The 20,631-nt window shown below is 32.2% G+C and overlaps 3 protein-coding genes across 4 annotated transcripts; all 3 read right to left on the bottom strand.

Annotated features, from left to right (window-relative positions):
- Nucleotides 1-8,366: 8,366 nt before the first annotated feature.
- On the bottom strand, nucleotides 8,367-8,908 carry LOC146899505 (uncharacterized). The gene is made up of 2 exons (XM_085736798.1): nucleotides 8,840-8,908; nucleotides 8,367-8,720 (listed from the first exon to the last, which is right to left on the bottom strand). Exons 1-2 carry the CDS (start codon nucleotides 8,906-8,908, stop codon nucleotides 8,367-8,369), a joined length of 423 nt encoding a protein of 140 aa, XP_085592924.1.
- Nucleotides 8,909-12,072: 3,164 nt separating this feature from the next.
- On the bottom strand, nucleotides 12,073-13,772 carry LOC146899504 (cell division control protein 2 homolog 1-like). Its single transcript, XM_085733492.1, has 3 exons — nucleotides 13,064-13,772; nucleotides 12,691-12,805; nucleotides 12,073-12,358 (listed from the first exon to the last, which is right to left on the bottom strand). The coding sequence occupies exons 1-3, from the start codon at nucleotides 13,279-13,281 to the stop codon at nucleotides 12,242-12,244; spliced, it is 450 nt and encodes a 149-aa protein (XP_085589618.1). The 5' UTR covers nucleotides 13,282-13,772; the 3' UTR covers nucleotides 12,073-12,241.
- Nucleotides 13,773-13,837: 65 nt separating this feature from the next.
- Nucleotides 13,838-18,602, bottom strand: LOC146899503 (putative methyltransferase PMT2). 2 transcript variants are annotated; one of them, XM_085733491.1, is made up of 7 exons: nucleotides 18,352-18,602; nucleotides 16,996-17,647; nucleotides 16,513-16,723; nucleotides 16,113-16,407; nucleotides 15,381-15,752; nucleotides 15,195-15,272; nucleotides 13,838-14,450 (listed from the first exon to the last, which is right to left on the bottom strand). In XM_085733491.1, exons 2-7 carry the CDS (start codon nucleotides 17,638-17,640, stop codon nucleotides 14,219-14,221), a joined length of 1,833 nt encoding a protein of 610 aa, XP_085589617.1. In that variant the 5' UTR covers nucleotides 17,641-17,647; nucleotides 18,352-18,602; the 3' UTR covers nucleotides 13,838-14,218. The 2 variants fall into 2 exon arrangements, with proteins under 2 accessions (XP_085589617.1, XP_085589616.1); XM_085733490.1 differs by having other exon boundaries at nucleotides 18,545-18,602.
- Between the last annotated feature and the right edge of the window lie 2,029 nt (nucleotides 18,603-20,631).

The raw sequence follows: 20,631 nt of genomic DNA, 5'->3' as shown, positions 1-20,631 counted from the left end.
ATTTAATCAATATAATAAAATATTATAATTAATATCATTGGAATTTGAAATCGATTACTATAATCAATTTTTAGAATAAATTGTTGAAGTGACTTAACTAGAATAATTCTCCCTAACTACGAACTATTATACCATTCACCCAAACCAATACTCAATACTCACATAAATCAAAATCTATATATATATATACACACACACACACACACACACACACACTCCATTGCTCATTTAATTTATGGTAACAATCACTTCATACATAAAAATATTTACAATCACTTCTACAACATGGCATAATTAATCAAATTTTAACTTCTAATTTGTGGATCTTCAACAATAGCGGGTGCACCAAAGATATTATCAACATCAACAAAAGTTGGAATTGATGATATGTTACCAACATGATCAACGATGTGTGGTTCAATGACTTGATGATATGTTACATCGAGCGAGAGATATTCAAGTCGTTTGATGATGTTGTTATTATTCAAACATTCATCGCAAAGAGGTCTCGGAAAGGGCATTTACCTCCTAATTTTATTTACCACACTATTGACAAGTTATGTTTCATCTCTCTTATTTCAAATTGTACTTTTATTGACAAAATGACGAGCCTCTTTTATTTCGATTTATGACTATTTATATATTGTCGCATGTGAATTTGCGATCAAAATTTTTGCCCGGGCTCAATAAAATTCCTAGCTCCGCCACTGTACACATCTGCACCTAAGGGTGATTTGCTTTGCTTCTGTTTGGGTTGTTTGGAAGGAAAGAAATAACCGTGTATTCAACAATGCGGCCTATAATCCTTCTACCTTCCTAGAAAATGTTTAAATTCATTCTTATGGTTGAAATCCAAAAAAGCAGTTTTCAGTTACAGTTATCATGATTGGTAGAAACATCCTCTTTTGTGTATGGGTGTTCACTAGTTTTTTGTTTGTTGAAGGTGCTTTTATTGTTTTGGCACCCCATCTTTTAAATACTCTTGGTTGTTTCATCTTTTGCACACCTCGTGTGGGGTGCTTCAACGTTGGTTAATATATATCATTTTAGTTTGTTAAAAAAAAAAATCTAGTAACTCCAAATTTAGATGTGTTGCGTGTACTGAGTTTGCTACGCATTTTTAACATATAAATGTCCTGTATGTGATCGTAATTCATGTACGATGCACAAACGCTGAAAGGATAAAAACACCATGAAATAGTAGAAAAAATGACACTTGCAATTTGAATATATGATGAGAGATAGAATGAAAAAAAAGTGTTTTGAAAATTAAGTATGACCCTAGAAATACTGTAGACATCTTTATATAATACAAAAGGATACTTCTATGAGCATAAGTACATGTGGCGCCTCATTTTAATTATAGCATTTAATGCTCCTCAAACAAATTTTTTGCAATGCATAAGACCTTTGATTAGACCTTTGATCAAGATAGTTGCGTTAATTATGTATTATGTATTATGTAAATATTTGATTAAAAAATGGTATCAAATATACAGTGTTGTTTTATGTACATGTGCATTTTGCCTTAACAATATGTATTATATACATTTTAATCCAACCGTATTTTATGTTTATGGAGGAATCCAACCGTATTGTATATGTACGATATTATTATATACGTTCATTCCAGACTAAAGTTTTTTTTTTCTTTTCCACTCTAATTTCGACTCTAATTGACCGATCAATTTTACATATTAGTTACCGATATTTGTTGTGATTACTTGGAGATAACTTAATTATTGTGTACTTTTTTTTTGAAGGAATTAATTATTGTATACTCTTTCTGAAATTTTTTTAATCTTCGGAAATAAGATTTATCTTAAATAGGATCAACGTTATGTACATCGTATCAAAACAGAGTACCACTTTTATATATCATCGTATCAAACTAATTTTTTAAGTCTCCGAAAAAAATGTCGTCTGTATACACTGTTTTTTATCAGAAAAAAATAGCAATTGGCAATACCATTTTTTTTGACAATTACTCTGTTTGGACTCCAATGTTTTTTATTTTTGCCATATTGGTTTTTTTGTTTCCGTTTTTTTTTATGATATCATGCTATTGCCGTAATCAATACATAATTAATTTGGTTTACAAATATGGTAACTTCTTTCTTAAAAAAAAAAAATATATATATATATATATATATATATATATATATATGGTAACTTCTTTACCATTTCATCACCGATTTTTCTACACCATATGGTGTTGCCCACTCAAAGCAATAATGATTTGGTCAAATGATCAGTGTTGCCGCACTCAAGGAGTTTTTTTTTTCTTATTTAGAAATAGTTGATTGATATCATGTAGTAGTAGAGTGTATAGAAGGAAATAATTGATTAATGGTTAATTTGCAATCAAGTGCTACAATAATCTCTATTATAAACATTTCCCCTATTTTATTTTGATAGTACACATGGCAACTTTATAATGATATGTGCATTTAATGTTTTCTTTCATCTACACGCCAACATGTTTTTTTTAGGGAATATACACACCAAAATGTCAAGTGCTAAAATTCGGATGAATATTTATTGTACCAGGATTGCAACCGAAAATTTTGGAAAACAAAGGGTAATGAGTTTCTTGATTTTTTTTTTTTTAATAAACGTAACATTACATATAAAATAACTCTGATGTGCTAAAATTTGGAGGAGTATTTAATGTACCAGGATTGCAACTGAAAATTTTGGAAAACAAAGGGTAATGATTTTCTTGATTTTTTTTTATAACAATTGTGACCTTATTGTGACTAATCAATTAAAAATTCTATTGACAATTATAATCAACTTAAAAAATTACTGTTTTGTTTTTTGAAAATTTTAGTATTTATAAAATTGTTGCTACATTGTTTAAAATTTTAGTGTTTGAGTTTATAATTTTACGCCACGATATTTGATAGTGACAATAATTTTTTTTAAGGAATGTTTATTTGCCTTAACTACTAAGGATGCATTGAAAAAAAAAACAATAACTTATTTAAAAATCATTGATATGTCTTATTTGCCTTGACTTCAGTGGAAATGATATGCCTCAATTCGTACAATTCTATGCCTCAATTCGTGAAAAATAAATCAGCACAATTGTACGGATTCATAAACAGAAAAAACAAAAAGATTAGCACAATTCATTGTTCTTTTTAAGAAAGAAAGTTAGAATTCAATGTTATGCTTGATCATGCAAGTTGACTAAAGAGCTTATAATGAAAATAGAATAAATGGAATGTTTTATTCAAATTGTTACCTATTTTGAAAACATGCTAATAATGACAATAAATAAAAATTAATTGTATTAACTTTGTAGGGATGTAATTCATCTATAAAATAAAAGATCTAATTCATTTTCACTTCATTCTGAAATTCATTCTCAAATTTCAATATTTTTCCCAAAACCTTTCTTTAGGTTTATTGAAACGTTTTCTTTATTTTAAATTTTAAATTCTTTTTCATGGAATCAATTTCTCAATATCCCTCTTTTTGTTGTTCAACTTTGGTTTGTTCATATATTTATTAATTCATTTTCACTTCATTCAGAAATTCATTCTCAAATTTCAATATTTTTCCCAAAACATTTCTTTAGGTTTATTGAAACGTTTTCTTTATTTTAAATTATTTTTCATGGAATCAATTTCTCAATATCCCTCTTTTTGTTGTTCAACTTTGGTTTGTTCATATATTTACACAATTTTCTATTTTCAAATTTAATTATAACACATCAGTTGTTTTTTTTATGGAAAAAAAAAAGATGTTCATCTATTTTGGTGGTGAAGCTTATCATATTTACTATTTGTCAATTCATTCATTTGTGTTGTACTCTTTTTTTAGTCTATTTATGTTGTACATTTTTTAAACAAATTTGACCATGGACATGAATTGACCTCCTTTTGCCAATTCGTGTCCAAAAAAATTCTCAATAAAAAAATACCGGAACATATTTGAAAAACAAAATTTCAATCTAAAATTAAATGTCCGGACATATAGACTTGCCACTAAAAGATTGTGATGAAAATATAATTGCTACTTTTTATTTATTTATTTTTGTAAAAATTATTAGGTACCTTGAAGTTTTGTTTGATATTGTGTTTTTGTATATAAAATGGATATTGTGTACAAAGTTACTTTCCAAAGATTAAAGTTGAATTATATCACTAAAATTTTGGAATTTAATGGTATTTTTCAATATAATTTAAGAAAACAAAATTAATAGAATATAGCATTTGGCTTGCTTAAAAAATATAGCATCAAACGAGTAAATTCCTTTTTCTTAAATTTTAGTTTTTTGGATGTCATTGGTTTTTTTTATTGTTTTACAGTTTATTAAACATTTGGCTTGCTTCAAATCAAAAGTACACGTGACATCTTCACATTCTCCATCTCATTTAATGCTTATTTATCATCCAATTAAATTGAATCATGACTCATTTATTTTTTATTAGCCAATCACTTTTCAACCGTGATAATGAATAAAATCTTATGTCTTTCATTTGTAAATAGTATTTAGGACAGTTTTCAAATTAAAAATAGCAAATTATAGATATTTTAAACATCTTTTCTAACAAGTTTTTTTAAGCTAAAAATTTAATAAGAAAAAATGAAAAATAAAAAAACTAAAGGACATTAACTTAACCCAATATTCTGTCCAAAAAAGAAAAAAAAATTTAACCTAATAAACAATTATGAACATAAACCGGATTAAAAAAAATTGGCAACACAATATTTTCCATTAATTTCTATGATTTTCTTTGTCCCAATTATCTTTACTGTCATCTTAAATTTCATTTGAAAATATTCTAACCATTCATTGCTTTCTAATTTTTTTTCCAGAAATATTCAAATATAGAAATAATCTTATTTTAAAAAGATTGACACTTTTTTTCGACATGGTCATGTTGATGAAGTTTGGTAAAGCTTTGGTTTTAGAAAATGGGCATCCAAACTTCATTGTTATAATCTTCAGTTAGTAGGTGAATTGACTGACTCAACCCATACCTAATAATGAATAGTCGATTGTATTTGGTTTTTTAGACATTGCTAGGATAATGATCTTAATTGATTTGATTTGATCTTTATATATGTTCTTTTTTTTTTAAATTTGTCATATTCTACATTTTTTTTATACAAGAATGTTATGTTCGACATAATATTGATCCTTATATAACAATATATTATTCTTGGAGTTATTTTGGAATAAAGATATAAATCAATGATTCGAATTCCATTTTCATAAAACACTATCGTTAATTATTGTCAATGAAATCAATATATCATGTTCCATTTCCGTCGTTTTTGAATATGAATCAACCATTAATGTAAAAAAAATTAATCAATCAATGTATTTGACTTCTCTTGCTTGGAGTGGAAATTTTATATCATCAAGTTATAAAATGTATAATTAAATTAAAGGAAAGATTAAATGACAATAAAAATTCATGAATGAATTTATATGAAAAATAACCGTTCAAATAAGGCTTAACAAAAAGATTCAAATAAGAATATGTAGATTTTACAATGATTAAAGAAACAAATATGTCTTGATAATAATAAAAAATGTATAATTACTTCAATGAAAATAATAAGTAAGAAAAGGACAATTATATGAAAATATAAAAGGTTTTTTTTTCCTTAACAACTAATTGGGTCTCAGCTTTTACCTTAACCCATAAATGTAAATTTTACAATATCATATTTCTAATCAATTATCATTATCAATTATTTTTATCAATTATTTAATAGAAACGTAGAAGTCACAATTGACACATTAACATATATCCTTTAAGTGTGAGACTTTATACATCTGTGATCTGTTGACAGTCAAATAAGTTTAAAAGGAGGCACAACATGGTTAAAAAGATGGATTGATGGTGTTTTCACGGAGGGAAGTTTATGTTCCTATCTTTTAAGAAATGAGAAAAAAAATTAAGAAAGAAAAAGAATAAGAATACGAGAAAGAAATTTGAACAATAAAGAAAATGGTAGAAGAAAAAAAAGTAGCGTGTTTTGTCCATAAAAGTATTGGAAATAGAGTAAGTTACTGATAATTTTATGGGTTAGTTAAAAGAGTTGGAGATTTAAGAGTAAATAAACTCTGTTAAAAAATAGACTCGGTTAAAAAAGGGCACATCATTTTAAAATGTCTTATAATCACGTACTTTTTTTAAGGGAATAATCACGTACTTTTTCTACTCATCATAACACATATGTATTTTTCCATTAAGTGATTCAACCAAAGACCAAAATGTGAAGGTAATTTATATGCTATTGGTTGGATAAAAAAAACGTGCAAGCAAACGACATCCAATAACTTATATTTGATATAAAAAATTGAGCAAATTAAAATTCAAAAACTAAAAGAACATTTCATCATAATGTTCGGAGTTTTGAGGGAGCCTACAATGGATTGGACCATCACATTGGACTAAGAGAAACCCTACAAGTGAGATTGAGATCACATCTTTGCCTAAAATCTTAAGACATTATGTATATTTTTCATCTCGCTTATATGTTACTCAGTATATACTATTGCAGCTGATGTAGAAGTTTAACCCACACATGACACATAAACATCCCTCCCTTAAATGCGAGACTTCATATGTTTGTGTTATGGTGAGATAGCCACATAAGTTCAAAGGCACAACATGGTAAAAAAACATCGGTTGGCGGCGATTTCAAAGAGGGTTGTTTGTTTCATTCTTTCACAATAAGAGATAAAGTAAAGTAGCAAAGGAAAGAAGATGACAAATGAATTTAAACTTGAGAGAAATTATAAGAGAAAAAAATAAGGAGTGTTTTTATCCGTAAGAGTCATTAAAAAAATGCCACTTAATTTAAAATAGGTAATTACGCTACTAAAAAATTAGACTCATAAAAAAATGTCACTTAATTTAAAATATCTAATAAACATGTATTTTGTCAACACATCATAACACATCTACATTTTTCCATTGTAAGATCCCACAAAATATCAAAAATGAAGGAATTTGAAATAATAGAGAGGTTGAATAAAGTTTTTTGCATGAAAGCGAACGACATTCAAAACAAATTTTTTAGATAAAGAAATCAAACAGATAAACCCAAAAACTAACAAAACAAATCATTATTATGTTCAAACTTCCATGGGAGCCTACATCGCTTTGTATTATCACATTAGACTAAGAGAAGTCACACAAGTGAGATTCACATCACATCTTCTTTCAAAGTCTTAAGGCTTTATGTATATGAGTAATCTCACTTATATGTTGCTCGCATTTACAATGTGGAATTTTAACTCACACTTGACACATTAACATCTCTCCATTAAGTGTCTGGAATTCCGTGTCCATGATCCACTACCAAGAATCACTCCCGCTACTCCACAATATTGAACCGGGATGTGATACCACCATTGGAATTTCTAGAGGAGCCTACACTGGTGTAGATCGAGAATTTGGAGAAAGAACAACCACGCAAGTGAAAATGATACCACCATATCTTCATCCAAAACTTCAAGGCTTACAAATAAGATTTTTGTTAATTGACACTTGATACATCGCAACATTCTCTCCCTCAAATATGACGAAAATCTAGCCCGTGCTTGGCACGGGTGTCCATACTAGTTTTGTTAATTAAATGATGTAGAGGGGGTGTAACTAATAGTTTTTATTTTTAACATTGATTTTTAGAAAAATCAAACGTAAATAAATATGAATTCGGTTGTAAAATATATAAAGTTTGACTAAGGATTGTTTTAACTAAAAAAAATAAAATTTGATTAGCAACCACATCTATTTTAATCTTTTTTTTTTTTGTTTTTGAAGAGGCTAAAATGAAATTTCATTACCACAACAAAAAGGTCTTCCTAGCACAAGATGTGCTAAAGAAGAAAAACCAAAATCCAAACAGTGTCAAGATTATAATTACAAGGCAAAGCCATACCGCAAAAGCGGACACCAAAAAAGAAACAACAATTAGCTGATCCCTAAGATGGTAAAATGACTAAGCCACCAACCATGATAATTGAAGGGAAGATTAACATATTTCCCCTTCAGCCACACGTAAGTTAACGACTTTACTTTGTCAACCACCTGCTGAATTGAACATTTCTTGTCACCAAAAACCCTGTTATTTCTTTCTTTCCAGATTTCCCACACCGTTGCATACCAAATCACTTGAAGAATAGATTGTTTTGACTTGGCAGCCCCACCCATAAAAGTGAACTGATGAAAATGGCTTGATACATCATAAGGCAAAGCTGAATAAATACCAAGCCACCAGTAAATAAAGAACCAAACAGACCCGAAAAAATCACAATGTAAAACCAAATGAGAAGATGATTCTATCTTCCCACACTCTCCCACGCAATTCTGGTCATCAATACCAATAACCTATCGACGGAAAAGATTCTCCTTTGTAGGAAGCCTGTCACGAAACAGACGCCAGGCAAAAATCACCACCTTCAAAGGAACGTCTTTATGCCACAAAGAAGACACAGGCACTGCAAGATCAACCGTAAAGTTGGCATTCAGAGCATTATAAGCGCTTCGAATTGTATAGCCGGAAGATGTTTCCAACCTCCACAAAGTCATATCATTTCTGTCAACCTGCAGAGAAACATTTTGAAGTAACAACCTAAGTTCCCCCACTAGCTCCTCTTCCCACGCAAATAACCTCCGTCTCCACCTCCAGGCCTCTCCATCTACCCCCCACCCTAAGGCATACATACCAGCAATCGACTCCTCCTTCAATAACGACAACTCAAAAAGTCTATGAAATCTACCACTAAAAGACCTACCTCCCACCCAAACGTCCGTCCAAAAAAATGTATTGTGACCATCCCCAACTACCCTATTGACATTACCTTGGAACCAATCTGCCATACGTAAAGTGGCAATGTCCCTCCACCAACTAGAAGCCGCACGGCCCCCATCACACAAGCGGCCACCCTCCACACCGTACCTAGCCACCAGCACCCGAAACCAAAAGCTATCCCTCTCAAGCAACAATCTCCAACACCACTTACCTAAAAGAGCACTATTAAAGTCCCTAATCCTCCTTACCCCCAAACCGCCAACCTCCCGACTCCGACAAATAGTTTTCCAATCAATCCAAGATATTTTCCTGTGGTCTATACTCCCCCCCCCCCCCCCCCCAAAAAAAAAAATAATTAAAAATAGATTCAATAGAGGAAACGATACCTGACGGAGCTTTGAAAAAAGAAAGAACATAAAACAGGCAACGACGACAGGACAGACTTCAGCAACACCAAACGACCACCGAAGGACAAAAATTTCGACCTCCACCGCGACAGTCTAGCAGATATGCGGTTAAGAAGAGGTTCCCAAAAGGCCAACCGACGCGCGTTTCCACCAATAGGTAAGCCAAGATACATAAACAGGATTTATCCAACCTTACAATTCAGAACCATTGCTGCTTCAGCTAACCAAGACCCAGGAACATTCACCCCAACTAAAAGGCTCTTCAAAAAGTTCACCTTTAAACCAGACAAGTCTTGGAAAAGAATCAAAACTGCCCGCATAGCCCGAATATTAGCCCAAGATTTTTCACCCAAGATTAAGGTGTCATCCGCAAACTGGAGATGCGAAACCACAACAGGATCATTTAAACCCACCTTGTAACCAGTAAATAGATTGTTATTAGTCACCGATTCCATTAAAACATGAAACCCCTCTGCTGCCAGTAAAAATAAAAAAGGCGAGAGGGGGTCACCCTGCCTCAAACCCCTGTCCAAAGTAAACTCATTTATGGGAGACCCATTCACCAAGACTGATGTTGTAGCTGTCCCGATGCACTCCTTTATCCACTTAGGGTTGGAAACCCCATTTTCACCATCACCTCATCTAAGTAGTTCCACTCAATTGAGTCGTAAGCTTTCTCAAAATCAACCTTAAACAAAATTAACTTTTTCTTACATTTTCTAGCTTCATCTACCATCTCCTTTATCCACTTTGAATGTGTGAGACATTGTCATTATAATCTAGCGAAATTTCAAATAGACTCTCGAGCTATATAAAAAAAGCAAAAGTGTTAGTATTTTCATAGACTAGATTGACCAATAAAAAACACATTTGAAGATAATAATGACCAACAAAAGGCACCTCCAATGAAGAAAATGAGAAACTAAAAAAAATTACTTAGAGAATATTTTTTTTTCGAGTACATTCAAAAGACTTTAATAACAACATTTTACCAAAATAATTTTTACCCGAAAATAACTAAAGAAAATGAATTAAATCCTGAAATGCAAGAACTTATATTAAGTAAATAAATTCAGTATGACACTCCACATCATGAGATTATGAAATATTAGATCCTCTAAGATTATCAACACAAATTGTAAAAGAACAATAAAAGTTTGTACCAAAAAACAAAAAAAAAATTGTAAATAAAATGAGGAGTAAAATTGTAAAAGAGTATTCCATTAGGAAAACTATAAAAAAAAATGGTGGTGGGGTATAGGGAGAGGTGAGGAAATATAGTGAACCGCGAGTCACAGTCTCAAGAGAGAGTGATGTAGGCAAGTTCACTGACCTGCAAACCACTCCCAATGGTTCATCATGGATTCAGCACGTGCAAGGCATCAGTGTTTCAGTTTTTATCCACAACAAAGGGGAAAACACTGGTAAAACACCCCTAATTAGTAAAACACCTCGTTAAGTTAAAATAGAGGGAAAGGTTTAGGGTTTAAAAAACCACGTGCATCATCCAACCTAATACCCCAAGATGCCAATTATGGTATGAAATGGGTTTATAAATGTTAAAAAAATTAATTCAGTTTTCGATGTGGGACTTGGTTGATAAATTTAACTGGTTTCTATTTTGAATAGTAAAAAAAATCACCTACCCTCATTCATGTATTTTACTCTGCTGTTATTCATTTCTATATCCTGATTAAATCATAAAACATTATGATTTCGATGTCATAAACATATAGCAAAAAAAAAAACTTACTAGTTTATTAACACGCTCAATTTGCATAAGACTAAAGAGAACGCCATACCTGTTTACTAGTTTACTAGCTGATGCTGAAATTATGATTAGAACACCAGACATGTTTACCACAAGTAGTAAAACTGCATATACTAAGAAGTAAAAATTGGCAACCTTTCTGAATTGGTCAAGCAAGAATTTGGGGAGGGTCATGGCATGGCTAACGTATACTTTGCAGTTCTGACACAATTGTCACCATAGTTCAAAAGACTAGACGTAGCACGCTCTGGATCACTGCAATGAGAAGCAAGGACCTCATATTGCAGTGATCTAGAATGTGTTATGTCTAGTCTATAAGTGAGGAGTTGAGTGAGTTGCAAGTCATCATCGATAAAGTGGGTGATATATTTTATCTGACAACTGGATAGATTCATTTTACTCTACACTGAATAATGAGATTCTACTTTGTACCTCTGTTTATCTATGTCAATACATGTTCAATCGGTTAATGCCACCTATTTCTCTTCTCTTCACATCATTTTTCCTTTTGTAACTTTGTTATGGTTAGATTATGATTAGCTAGATATATATACACATCAAAATAGTTTTACTAACTTCCATAGTTATATTCTATTGCAAGAGGGATATGATTTTTTTTTACTAGTGTAAGAGGTATATGATGTCAGTGTCACCCCATTTTTTTAAGGGTCATGTTAACTTGTGCCCTAAGGGCACAAGTTAAGGATCTAAAAAAAGAAATAAAACATAAGTTTTGTATTAAAAAAATAAATTTTTAAACTTTCAAAGCATTAAATGCACAATTTCCAAAAATTAATTTCTATAATTAGCTTCTAAACTTGTGCCTTAAGGGCACAAGTTAACATTTCCCTTTTTTTAATGATCATCTAGGAGCAAATGAGTCGTGAAAACAGTCTTGAAATTTGGCAGTGCTAGCCAAGGTGTGAAACAAAACTTTTGTTAACAACTGATTCCTACAAGTTCTTTTGTTAATACTGTTGTAATTATTCTGTTATCTTTTGATCCACCTAATGCAAATTGATTCAGAATTTTTTTCTATAATATATTATTTGAATTTGGCAGTGCTAGCCGAGGTGTGAAACAAAATTTTCAGGTCTGAAGCAATGGAAAACAACACAGAGTCCTCACACTTACTGATTCACAAGAGAAAAGTTTATTACACAAGATAGATCCAATATTATACCTCAGATTCTATAAGATTGTTCATTTCGACATACAATGCAAGAGAGAGAGAGAGAGAGAGAGAGAGAGAGAGAGAGAGAGAGAGAGACATCTAAGTGGTGAATACAGGAGCTTCATCAATCATCATGGGTGGTCGAGCTCGAAGATATGGATACTCAAGAGCCTGATCAGCTGAAATCCTGCTATTTGGGCAGAGGCAAAGCATTTTCTGTCCAATACAAAACACTTGCCATTAATAAACAAACATTCAGTAGTAGATCAATGAAAGAGTTAGTAACTATATTTTCAAAGGAAAATGGATTATATATAATAATTATCAAACTTCAAACAAAAGTGAAAATTAAAATGGAAATCAGATATCTAATTGTATGATAAGTTTTTTTTTCCTTTTCTTGCACTATAAGATATCTAATAGAAGCACAATATATTATAGAACTATCATGTTGAAAACAAAGATATATGCAAGTTTTGTTAGAATCATACAAACTTTTTCTTGCACTACACTACACTACCCACAATTGTTAACAAAACTTGACTTACTTTTTCCCGGTTTTGAATGTCGTACAACATCTGATTGGTGAGGTATTTTCGAAGACAAGCAAGATATTCAAAAACAATAAACACTTCTTCCTCAGTTTCCATCATTGTTTGCAATCTGTATCGATAACAGCAAACACATAAATCACTTTAGGGTATTTTCTTTTTACTTCTGTGAATGAATCAACATCATTAAATAATAAACATATATCCATCTTATATTAAAATCACAAAATCAATAAATGTAAATAAAGTGCAAGCCAAACTTATGGAACAAATTAAAAAACATTAATTAATATCAATAACCACTCAAATGATACATCTACAAAGAAGCTAACTAAAACAGAAAAGAGATGAAGGAAGGAAAAAGATTGACCTGACAATATTGGGATGGTTCAACATTTTCAGAATAGAGACGTGATTTAAGATTCTGTGTGGAAATCCATTGTGTTTCTTGTTTTCTGGAATGGTTAAAATCTTGATGGCTGTGACATCATTCGTAAAAAGCTTCGAGCACTTGAAAGTATGACCCAACCTTCGACCTACAGCAGCTATCAGTTTCAATTTATTTCGTGTTAGATACGTCTGCTCCATTGTTTAAAGATACTAATTGCAATGTAACGACTTTTCCCGCCAAAAAGTTACTGTTAACTAACTCTGTGTGATCCTCTCATAATTGCCCTTCCACTTGTTTTAGATGCTGTAATCATTTGTTTGAGGTTTCATTCTTGGCAGGTGCGTATGAAAAACTGTTTTTGTTGAGATATGTCCAATGTCTTCAATAGATTTTGGTTGCTTGAAGAGATCACTCTCACTTGTTAGTTTTCCCAAAACAATTATACTTTTTAAGAGCATTGCTATAGTGCACGACAATAAGCACGCACAAACCACACGACATAATATATGCCATCGCTTCCGTTGTTTATTTTCTGTATGTGTCCAAAATTCATTTAACAGTATATCTCACTCATACTGTTGCCCTTTGTTTTGAATGAAATTTAAACAGGCCCTAAACTTCTTTCAGAAGTATAATTTGTTCTTTTAACACAACTGAAAGTAAGGCAAATCTGAATCACTGAACAATCCTGGTAAATTGCAAGCATGGAAGGAATTTGTTAAAAATAAGTAAATGAAGAACAGCAACCTAAGGTTTACAAAAATGTAGAAAAGTTATTTTCATCAATACAATTGACAGAAGGATTGGTTACAACTTAAAATTCAGAAATATAACTACTTTTTCCTTTTGGTACAAAGCAAAACATTTAATTTAAATAAATAAACTATTAGGGAAAATAGTGGCACATAGAGAGGTGTGTTTCTATTCTTGAATGCAACATTCTAAATTGTTAATTAATTTAACACCAAAACTGACTTGTAGCATAAACTTGGAGCAAGTTATGTGGACCCCTCTCTCTGCCACAGTTGTGATGATGAATCAAACCATATGAACTTTGTGACTATTGTTTGTATATAGAAAAGTAGTAGCAGCTTAAGGCTAGGAGTGCAATTTCTTCAACTTGTTTTTCAGTGATTATTGTGTTGATGTGGAATTTCCATCAGTAACCCAATACTGTTTGACAGCAATTAGTACTTTCTCAGGAACAAGAGGACCGTCCTCATGATCGACCAATTTCATATTCCATCTCATTCCTCCGATTAACTTCTTTACCTTAATTAACACATCGACTTCGTCACGGATTATGACAGCGCCTTCTGGTCGCAATATCCGGTCCATCTCGAGAAGAATGTCTTCTGTATTGCATCTGCGTTCAATTACATCATAGACATGCTTGAGTCACATGAAAGAACACAACTAAAAAAGAGAACTCACGAAACTAAAAACAAGTTTTCTGCTAATGGTAGGCAAAATCAAGACACGGTTGAATGCTTAATTAAACAAAACAAAAAAAGAGTAACAAATGCAAAAACTGTTATTATTGATTTTCAATATTTTGAACACCTTATTATTGATTGTATGACTTTAGAAGATGAAATGAAGATTTTAATATCCATTTTATTGGCTTCGAAAGAATGCTCATAACTTTAGTTTATCTTTATTGTTTTATGTTGATACAAATTAACATTGATACTAGTAAGATTTCAAAACTACATGTAAAAGATAATAAGAGCCAAAATTGAAGAAAAAAATGTGCATAGGAATCCTAATTTTTATTAAAATGTGCATATTCACTTATCATCGAGAGTAGTGTAGGTTTTAACGTAAGATGGGAGAGGAGAGTAGTTCAAGTTTCTTCTGGGGCAGGGAGTGTAATTTTTTCATATTTTTTATAATGACCATGTTTAGGGACTGAAATGGACTCACTCAAGCACAGGTAAAAAGTGCTTTTTAACCATGTAACAGTTTGGAGACTCAACAAACAAGGTCACTACAGATCCCATTGCAATACTGGGTGAAGTTAGTAGTCTACGCCTATGGAATAAGAACTGGCTTATAAAACTTAACAAGACGAATAGTTAAATAGTCATTTGACCGAAGGAACACTTACTTATCCTGGTACAAACTAAAGAGGCCATTAGCATGAATGAGATCATATGTTCTTGGATATGTAGAAAAGCCTTCACACCTGGATAAAAAAGCAACAAAAATATATAAGAAAAAAGAACAGGATCGAATAGTTAAAGATCGAGATCTGACATGAATAAAATAGGATGGAATAGTTAGGAAACCATACCAATCATGATAGATGCCAATCAATCCTCGCTCATATATCACACCGAGCGTACTTTTCTCAGCTATAGTAGGCACAACATTCATGACCCATGACTTAGATGAATGAATAGCAGCAGCAAAACTACCCAAACCAGCATTCATATCCATAATGTTGCGGTATCTTCCGGAATCCAACAGTGAATTAATTTTCTTGTATGCATTGACATGCTTTTTCCACATTTTGTTATCATCCTGGTATGTCTCAGAAGAAACTCCAGGAATAGAACCACTAGAAACTCTAGGAGGGATCGCATATAGCCTGTTTGGAAATGGTTTAAGATCGCCACCAGAAACTTTAGGAGTCGGAGTAACGCATGCCTTCATTTTCTTATACCTATAGCCACAGAACAAACGCATTTAAAGTCAGTGCACCTCTTATTTCTATACAACATTAAACATTGCTCATATTTATACAATTAAAAAATCAATAGAGACGATATCATTAACATACAGTACAACAAGTGTCAATATCTAATACATTACTAGACAATATCAGATTCTTTTAGTCGTATGCTCGGATGCATGGTTTTAAAATTTGTCTAATTTTTCTGCAATATAAAGGTTTGAGTTTAACCGCAATCACAATTTAAAACATATCACACACATGTATGTTCTCATGACAAGCAGAGAGAATTAAAAGGAACGTCAACAAATAAATGATAAATATAACAAAAAGGGGGGGAAGCATGCATACCAGACATCATCAGGATCTGAGGATTCGCAAAATTCTACACTGGAGTCATCTTGTCTGCTACGGCATGATTCGGTGTCTGTCATCTTTTGCCAAATTGCAATTTCAGCCTTCTCAGATTTCTTCTCCCAGCAAAGTTTCTTAGCAACCTCTTCAATCTTTCTTTGTTCTTCCTCAAGTTCCTCCTTTGGTCTCTGCCATGGTTTGTAGTTGACCTTCCAATTGATTGGAGGACCAGAAAGCACCCAATAACCACCAGGCCTTAGAACTCTATCAACTTCCATCATATACATTCCATCTACAAATCAACAACCAAAATATAATGTCAAATCATGCTTCTTTACTTGCAGCTAATAGTTTTTACATGGTAAAACATTGTTTACTTTAACTTTGATGTTCTTACCATTTGCTCCCCATGGAATCAAACAGCGAGAACAATGAGCCATGTCGAAGGCTCTTGATGGATATGGCAACTTTATGGTTCCAAAAACACCAATAACAGCAGGTACACCCCTTTCTAGAGCAAATTGTACTTGTGCTTCGTGAGAGTCCCTCGGTGCAAATGACATGGCAACAACATTTCTGCTCCAAAGATATGCACCCCAACTTGCAACCTGACATACGAATACATACATTGCTTAATACAAATACTGAACCAAATAATCAAAGTAATATGTACAAGCCAGTTTGAATTGTGGTAAGTTCTCAACGATAGCTTATAAAAACAACATATAGCTTATATGGAAAAACACTTTGACAATATTTTATCTTTGTAACAGAAATAGCTTATACTATAAGTAATCAATTAAGCTGTTTAAGCAAACAGGGCCAAGGAGGTTTAACAAAACTGATCAGGAATTTGAGATAAATAAAAACATAAACATACCCCACAACCGGTGTCAAGTGCTGTCCTCACTGTCCCATCATTGATAGGAATAACAGATGCGAGTTGATCAATATATTTATCAGCACCTTGAGGAAATTGGGTTCCACCACCAGGGAATCTAAACACATTTCCCTCATATTGGATCCAATTCTGAATAGCCTTCTCAACTGTGAGACTCTTATAAGGTGCATTAGCATAAGGGACATAATCCCTACTCTTAGGCCATGGAAAAGGTGTTACATACCCTTTTGGTGCTGGGATCATACAATGTAACTTCTCTTCCTCTGGAGGACAGTGTCTCTCTCTATAGTTCATGTTTTCTCTCGGAAACGTCATAGCACGCCGTTGATCTTGACACGGAGTGTAATCGGTATAACGAGCATCACAAGGTTTAAACACCTTAGTGTTCGAATTGGATTCATCAATTTGACTAACTTCACCAGCATGGTGTGAATCAAAACTTAAATTTGGAACTACATCACATTCGGCGTTATTCTTTGTAATCTCCAATGCTATACTATCTCCTTTTCCAAAACCACTTCTTTGCCATGCTCCCAATATATAGAAGAAACAGCACAAACCAACTACTATAAAGATCTGCACTGAACTTCTAGTCCTATTATCAGCAGCACTTGGTTTTGCCATCTAGAACCTAAAAAATACCGAATCTTATTTAGAAACACATCGCTTATAAAAAAACTAAAAAGCTCGAACATTATGATCCACAACATCAGATCAAGATCTAGCACAAAAATCTCAAGTCAAATCAAATCAAACATACTTACATCAAATCATCAAAATCAATAAAGGTAACTACTAAGCTTATGATGTACATAAACAGTTTATCCAACTATGGATCACAAAATCACTTTCCATATTTAACATAAATCATGTCCTTTCACTTTCCATATTTATCTATTAGTATATATAATACATACTATTAAAAGATAAGTGTTAAACTAGCTTCAGATCTACATAACAGTAACAAGCTTAAACTACATATAAATACAAAACATGTTTTTCTTATTGATCAAACAATAAAAACACAAACATTCGGATATGTACTACACACAAAAACACAAAAGTTAAATAAAACAAACAAAAAAACAAAACATCTGAACTAAACTAAACCAAAAACACAAACATTCATATATGTACTACACACAAAAACACAAAAAGAGAAATAAAACAAACAAAAAAACAAAACATCTGAACTAAACTAAACCAGCTTAAACTAGAAAACTAAAACATGGGAATTTGACAAAAAAACCAAATTAAGAGTAATTAATGAAAACCCATTAAAGCTAATTAGATAAAAATCAAGTTAAGGTAAAAAATTAAACATAAAAACTCAACCTTGGATCAGAAATCCCAATTAATAAAATTTAAGCAAATTCAGAAAAACATTTGAAAAAAATTGGAAAGGTTGAAAATTTAGATGATGGATTGAACGATGAGATCTATTAAAGATGATATAGAAATGGGGTTCAGCAATGGTTGAGAGATCTGAGATTTGAAGAGTGAAAGAAAGAGAAAAAGAAAAGACAACCTTAAATTATTGTGTGAGAAACAAAACAATGATGAATTTCATGTATCACACTCACAGTGACATGAGAAATGAAGCAATGTTATTTATATAGAAAAGAAAGGTAAAAGGAAAAGTGATGATATTTATAAAGAAAAAGGTATGAAATGAATGTGTGTGTTTGTTATAGTGGCGGTGCTGGGAAATTGATGGATTAGCTTATGAGACTGTTACAATTTAATGTTAATTTTTTAATTTTAATATTTACAGTGTTAGATGATTGGTAGATGAATTGATTGAATTGAATTTCAGATTGGATTGGACATTAATGTAGATCGTGTACACACGTTGTTTCTCTTTCCTATTTTGTTGTTTTTTCTTTGAGTGAGATTCGGGGGTTTTTTAATTATATTTAAGATATCCTACCATATCTTTTAGAGTTTAGACTATTCATAATCCGAGTTGTTTAACTTCATAAGTTTAGTAGCTAGTACGTATTGGAGGAGAAAAGAAATGTGCTACTTAAGAACATTTTTAATGAGTCATTTAATTAACAAGGAGCTTAACATATTAAGAACCCTCATTAGAGAAAGAAAAAATTGGGTATTTATTAGTTACCGACAACTATATAAGGACTCTTTCTTTTTTCAGCAACTAACGGGCCACACGATCAAAATAAAAAATAAAGTATATCCCTCCCTTTGTCGACCTCCATGTTTTGTGAAGCTCCCCTTGTGGCTGAAGTTGACATCGTTCTCAAATGCATTAAATCGTTCCCTAAAGAGACATCTTGTGGTAGAGCTGGCTTGCGAGCCCAACACCTTTAGATGCATTATGTGGAGAAGGTTCGGTTCTGGCAAGAGATCTTTTATGTGTTATCACTTTAGTGGTTAATCAATGGCTAGGAGGAAGATGCTCCTAGAGTTTGGCATAGTTTGTAGCTTCTGCATCCTTGACACCATTGTTAAAGTCTGATGGTGGAATACGCCCTATTGTAGTAAACATTATTTGGAGGCGTCTGATATCCAAAGTTGCTATTAAAGGAGTTGGTAAAGATATGGCTAAGTATCTCAATGACTTTCAGTTTGGTGATGGAGTTTCAGGTGGGGCAGAGACCATTTTGCATAGTGTAACACCCCGTTTTCCCAACATAAAAATTTCATTTAAAATCAGAGTATTTAGTTCATAACGGAATGTCACACACTACTTTAACATCTCAAAATAGATAATAATAATTATCCTTCAAATTCAACATCATGAAAATCTTAAACTATTGCAGCGGAAAATAGTTCAACATTTAAAAGTTTTGGCACGCAGGCCTTATTGGAAAATCTCATAAATTAGTTCATAAAAGAGACACGTAAGGAATAGAAGTAAAAGCAAGCTCCCATCCCGTTACGTATCAGAGCACCTAGACACCAAGTGAAGAGTCCACTCATGAACGCCTCTAATCTTTATTACCTGCACATTACCCACGGTCGAGGCAACATATACGCAGAAGGGATGAGATTTCATAATCAATACATTAAGCATATAATCCAATAAAATGCATTTAACAACTCAAACATTAATAACATATCAATGATTAACAATTAACATATTTTTCATTTCATAACAAATACAATCATCAAATACCATTACGAATTTTCATCACAAATCATAATCAACTTAACACTCAACTTGACGACTCAACTCACCTTTGACCATGCAACTCTATCAACTCAACAACAACTTGACAACACAACTCATCTTTGACCATGCAACTCTATCAACTCAACAACAACTTGACAACTTAAACATCATGAAACTTCTTGATATGCAAATGCATGTGGTACCAATCAACAACAAAATGAGCATAATAGGCTCTTCAACGTGTGAGCACAAAGGCTGCCGGGCCTAAAGCCCCCAACTTTAATGAGTATGCAATGAACTCAAACTTCCAACAACTTAGACAACAACGTGAACAACTCATATGACTCATAATCATGGACAACTTCTTAAATTCTAACAACATAGACCGACTCATGCAACTTCAAGACACTAACAGTCAACAGCAGGAAACAGCAGCAAGATACAGCATTTAATAACACTTGAATGCGTTAACATCATCT

This window comes from Medicago sativa, chromosome 8 (assembly GCF_051527215.1).
Source record: "Medicago sativa cultivar Bolivia chromosome 8, Bolivia_mono, whole genome shotgun sequence".
Taxonomy (NCBI): Eukaryota; Viridiplantae; Streptophyta; class Magnoliopsida; order Fabales; family Fabaceae; genus Medicago; species Medicago sativa.
The sequence above is the reverse complement of the archived record's forward strand: the minus strand, read 5'-3'. Positions and strand labels throughout refer to the sequence as shown.

Coding starts and splice junctions, on each gene's coding strand:
- LOC146899505 (XM_085736798.1), bottom strand. CDS start 8,908: ATGGGGGCCGTGCGGCTTCTAGTTGGTGGAGGGACATTGCCACTTTAC. Junction 8,721..8,839: donor TATGGCAGATTGGTTCCAAG/GTAATGTCAATA, acceptor TCGTTATTGAAG/GAGGAGTCGATTGCTGGTAT.
- LOC146899504 (XM_085733492.1), bottom strand. CDS start 13,281: ATGGAGCAGACGTATCTAACACGAAATAAATTGAAACTGATAGCTGCT. Junction 12,806..13,063: donor AACCATCCCAATATTGTCAG/GTCAATCTTTTT, acceptor TTATCGATACAG/ATTGCAAACAATGATGGAAA. Junction 12,359..12,690: donor ACATTCAAAACCGGGAAAAA/GTAAGTCAAGTT, acceptor TGTATTGGACAG/AAAATGCTTTGCCTCTGCCC.
- LOC146899503 (XM_085733491.1), bottom strand. CDS start 17,640: ATGGCAAAACCAAGTGCTGCTGATAATAGGACTAGAAGTTCAGTGCAG. Junction 16,724..16,995: donor CACTTGACACCGGTTGTGGG/GTATGTTTATGT, acceptor TTCGTATGTCAG/GTTGCAAGTTGGGGTGCATA. Junction 14,451..15,194: donor TTTAGTTTGTACCAGGATAA/GTAAGTGTTCCT, acceptor AATTGAACGCAG/ATGCAATACAGAAGACATTC.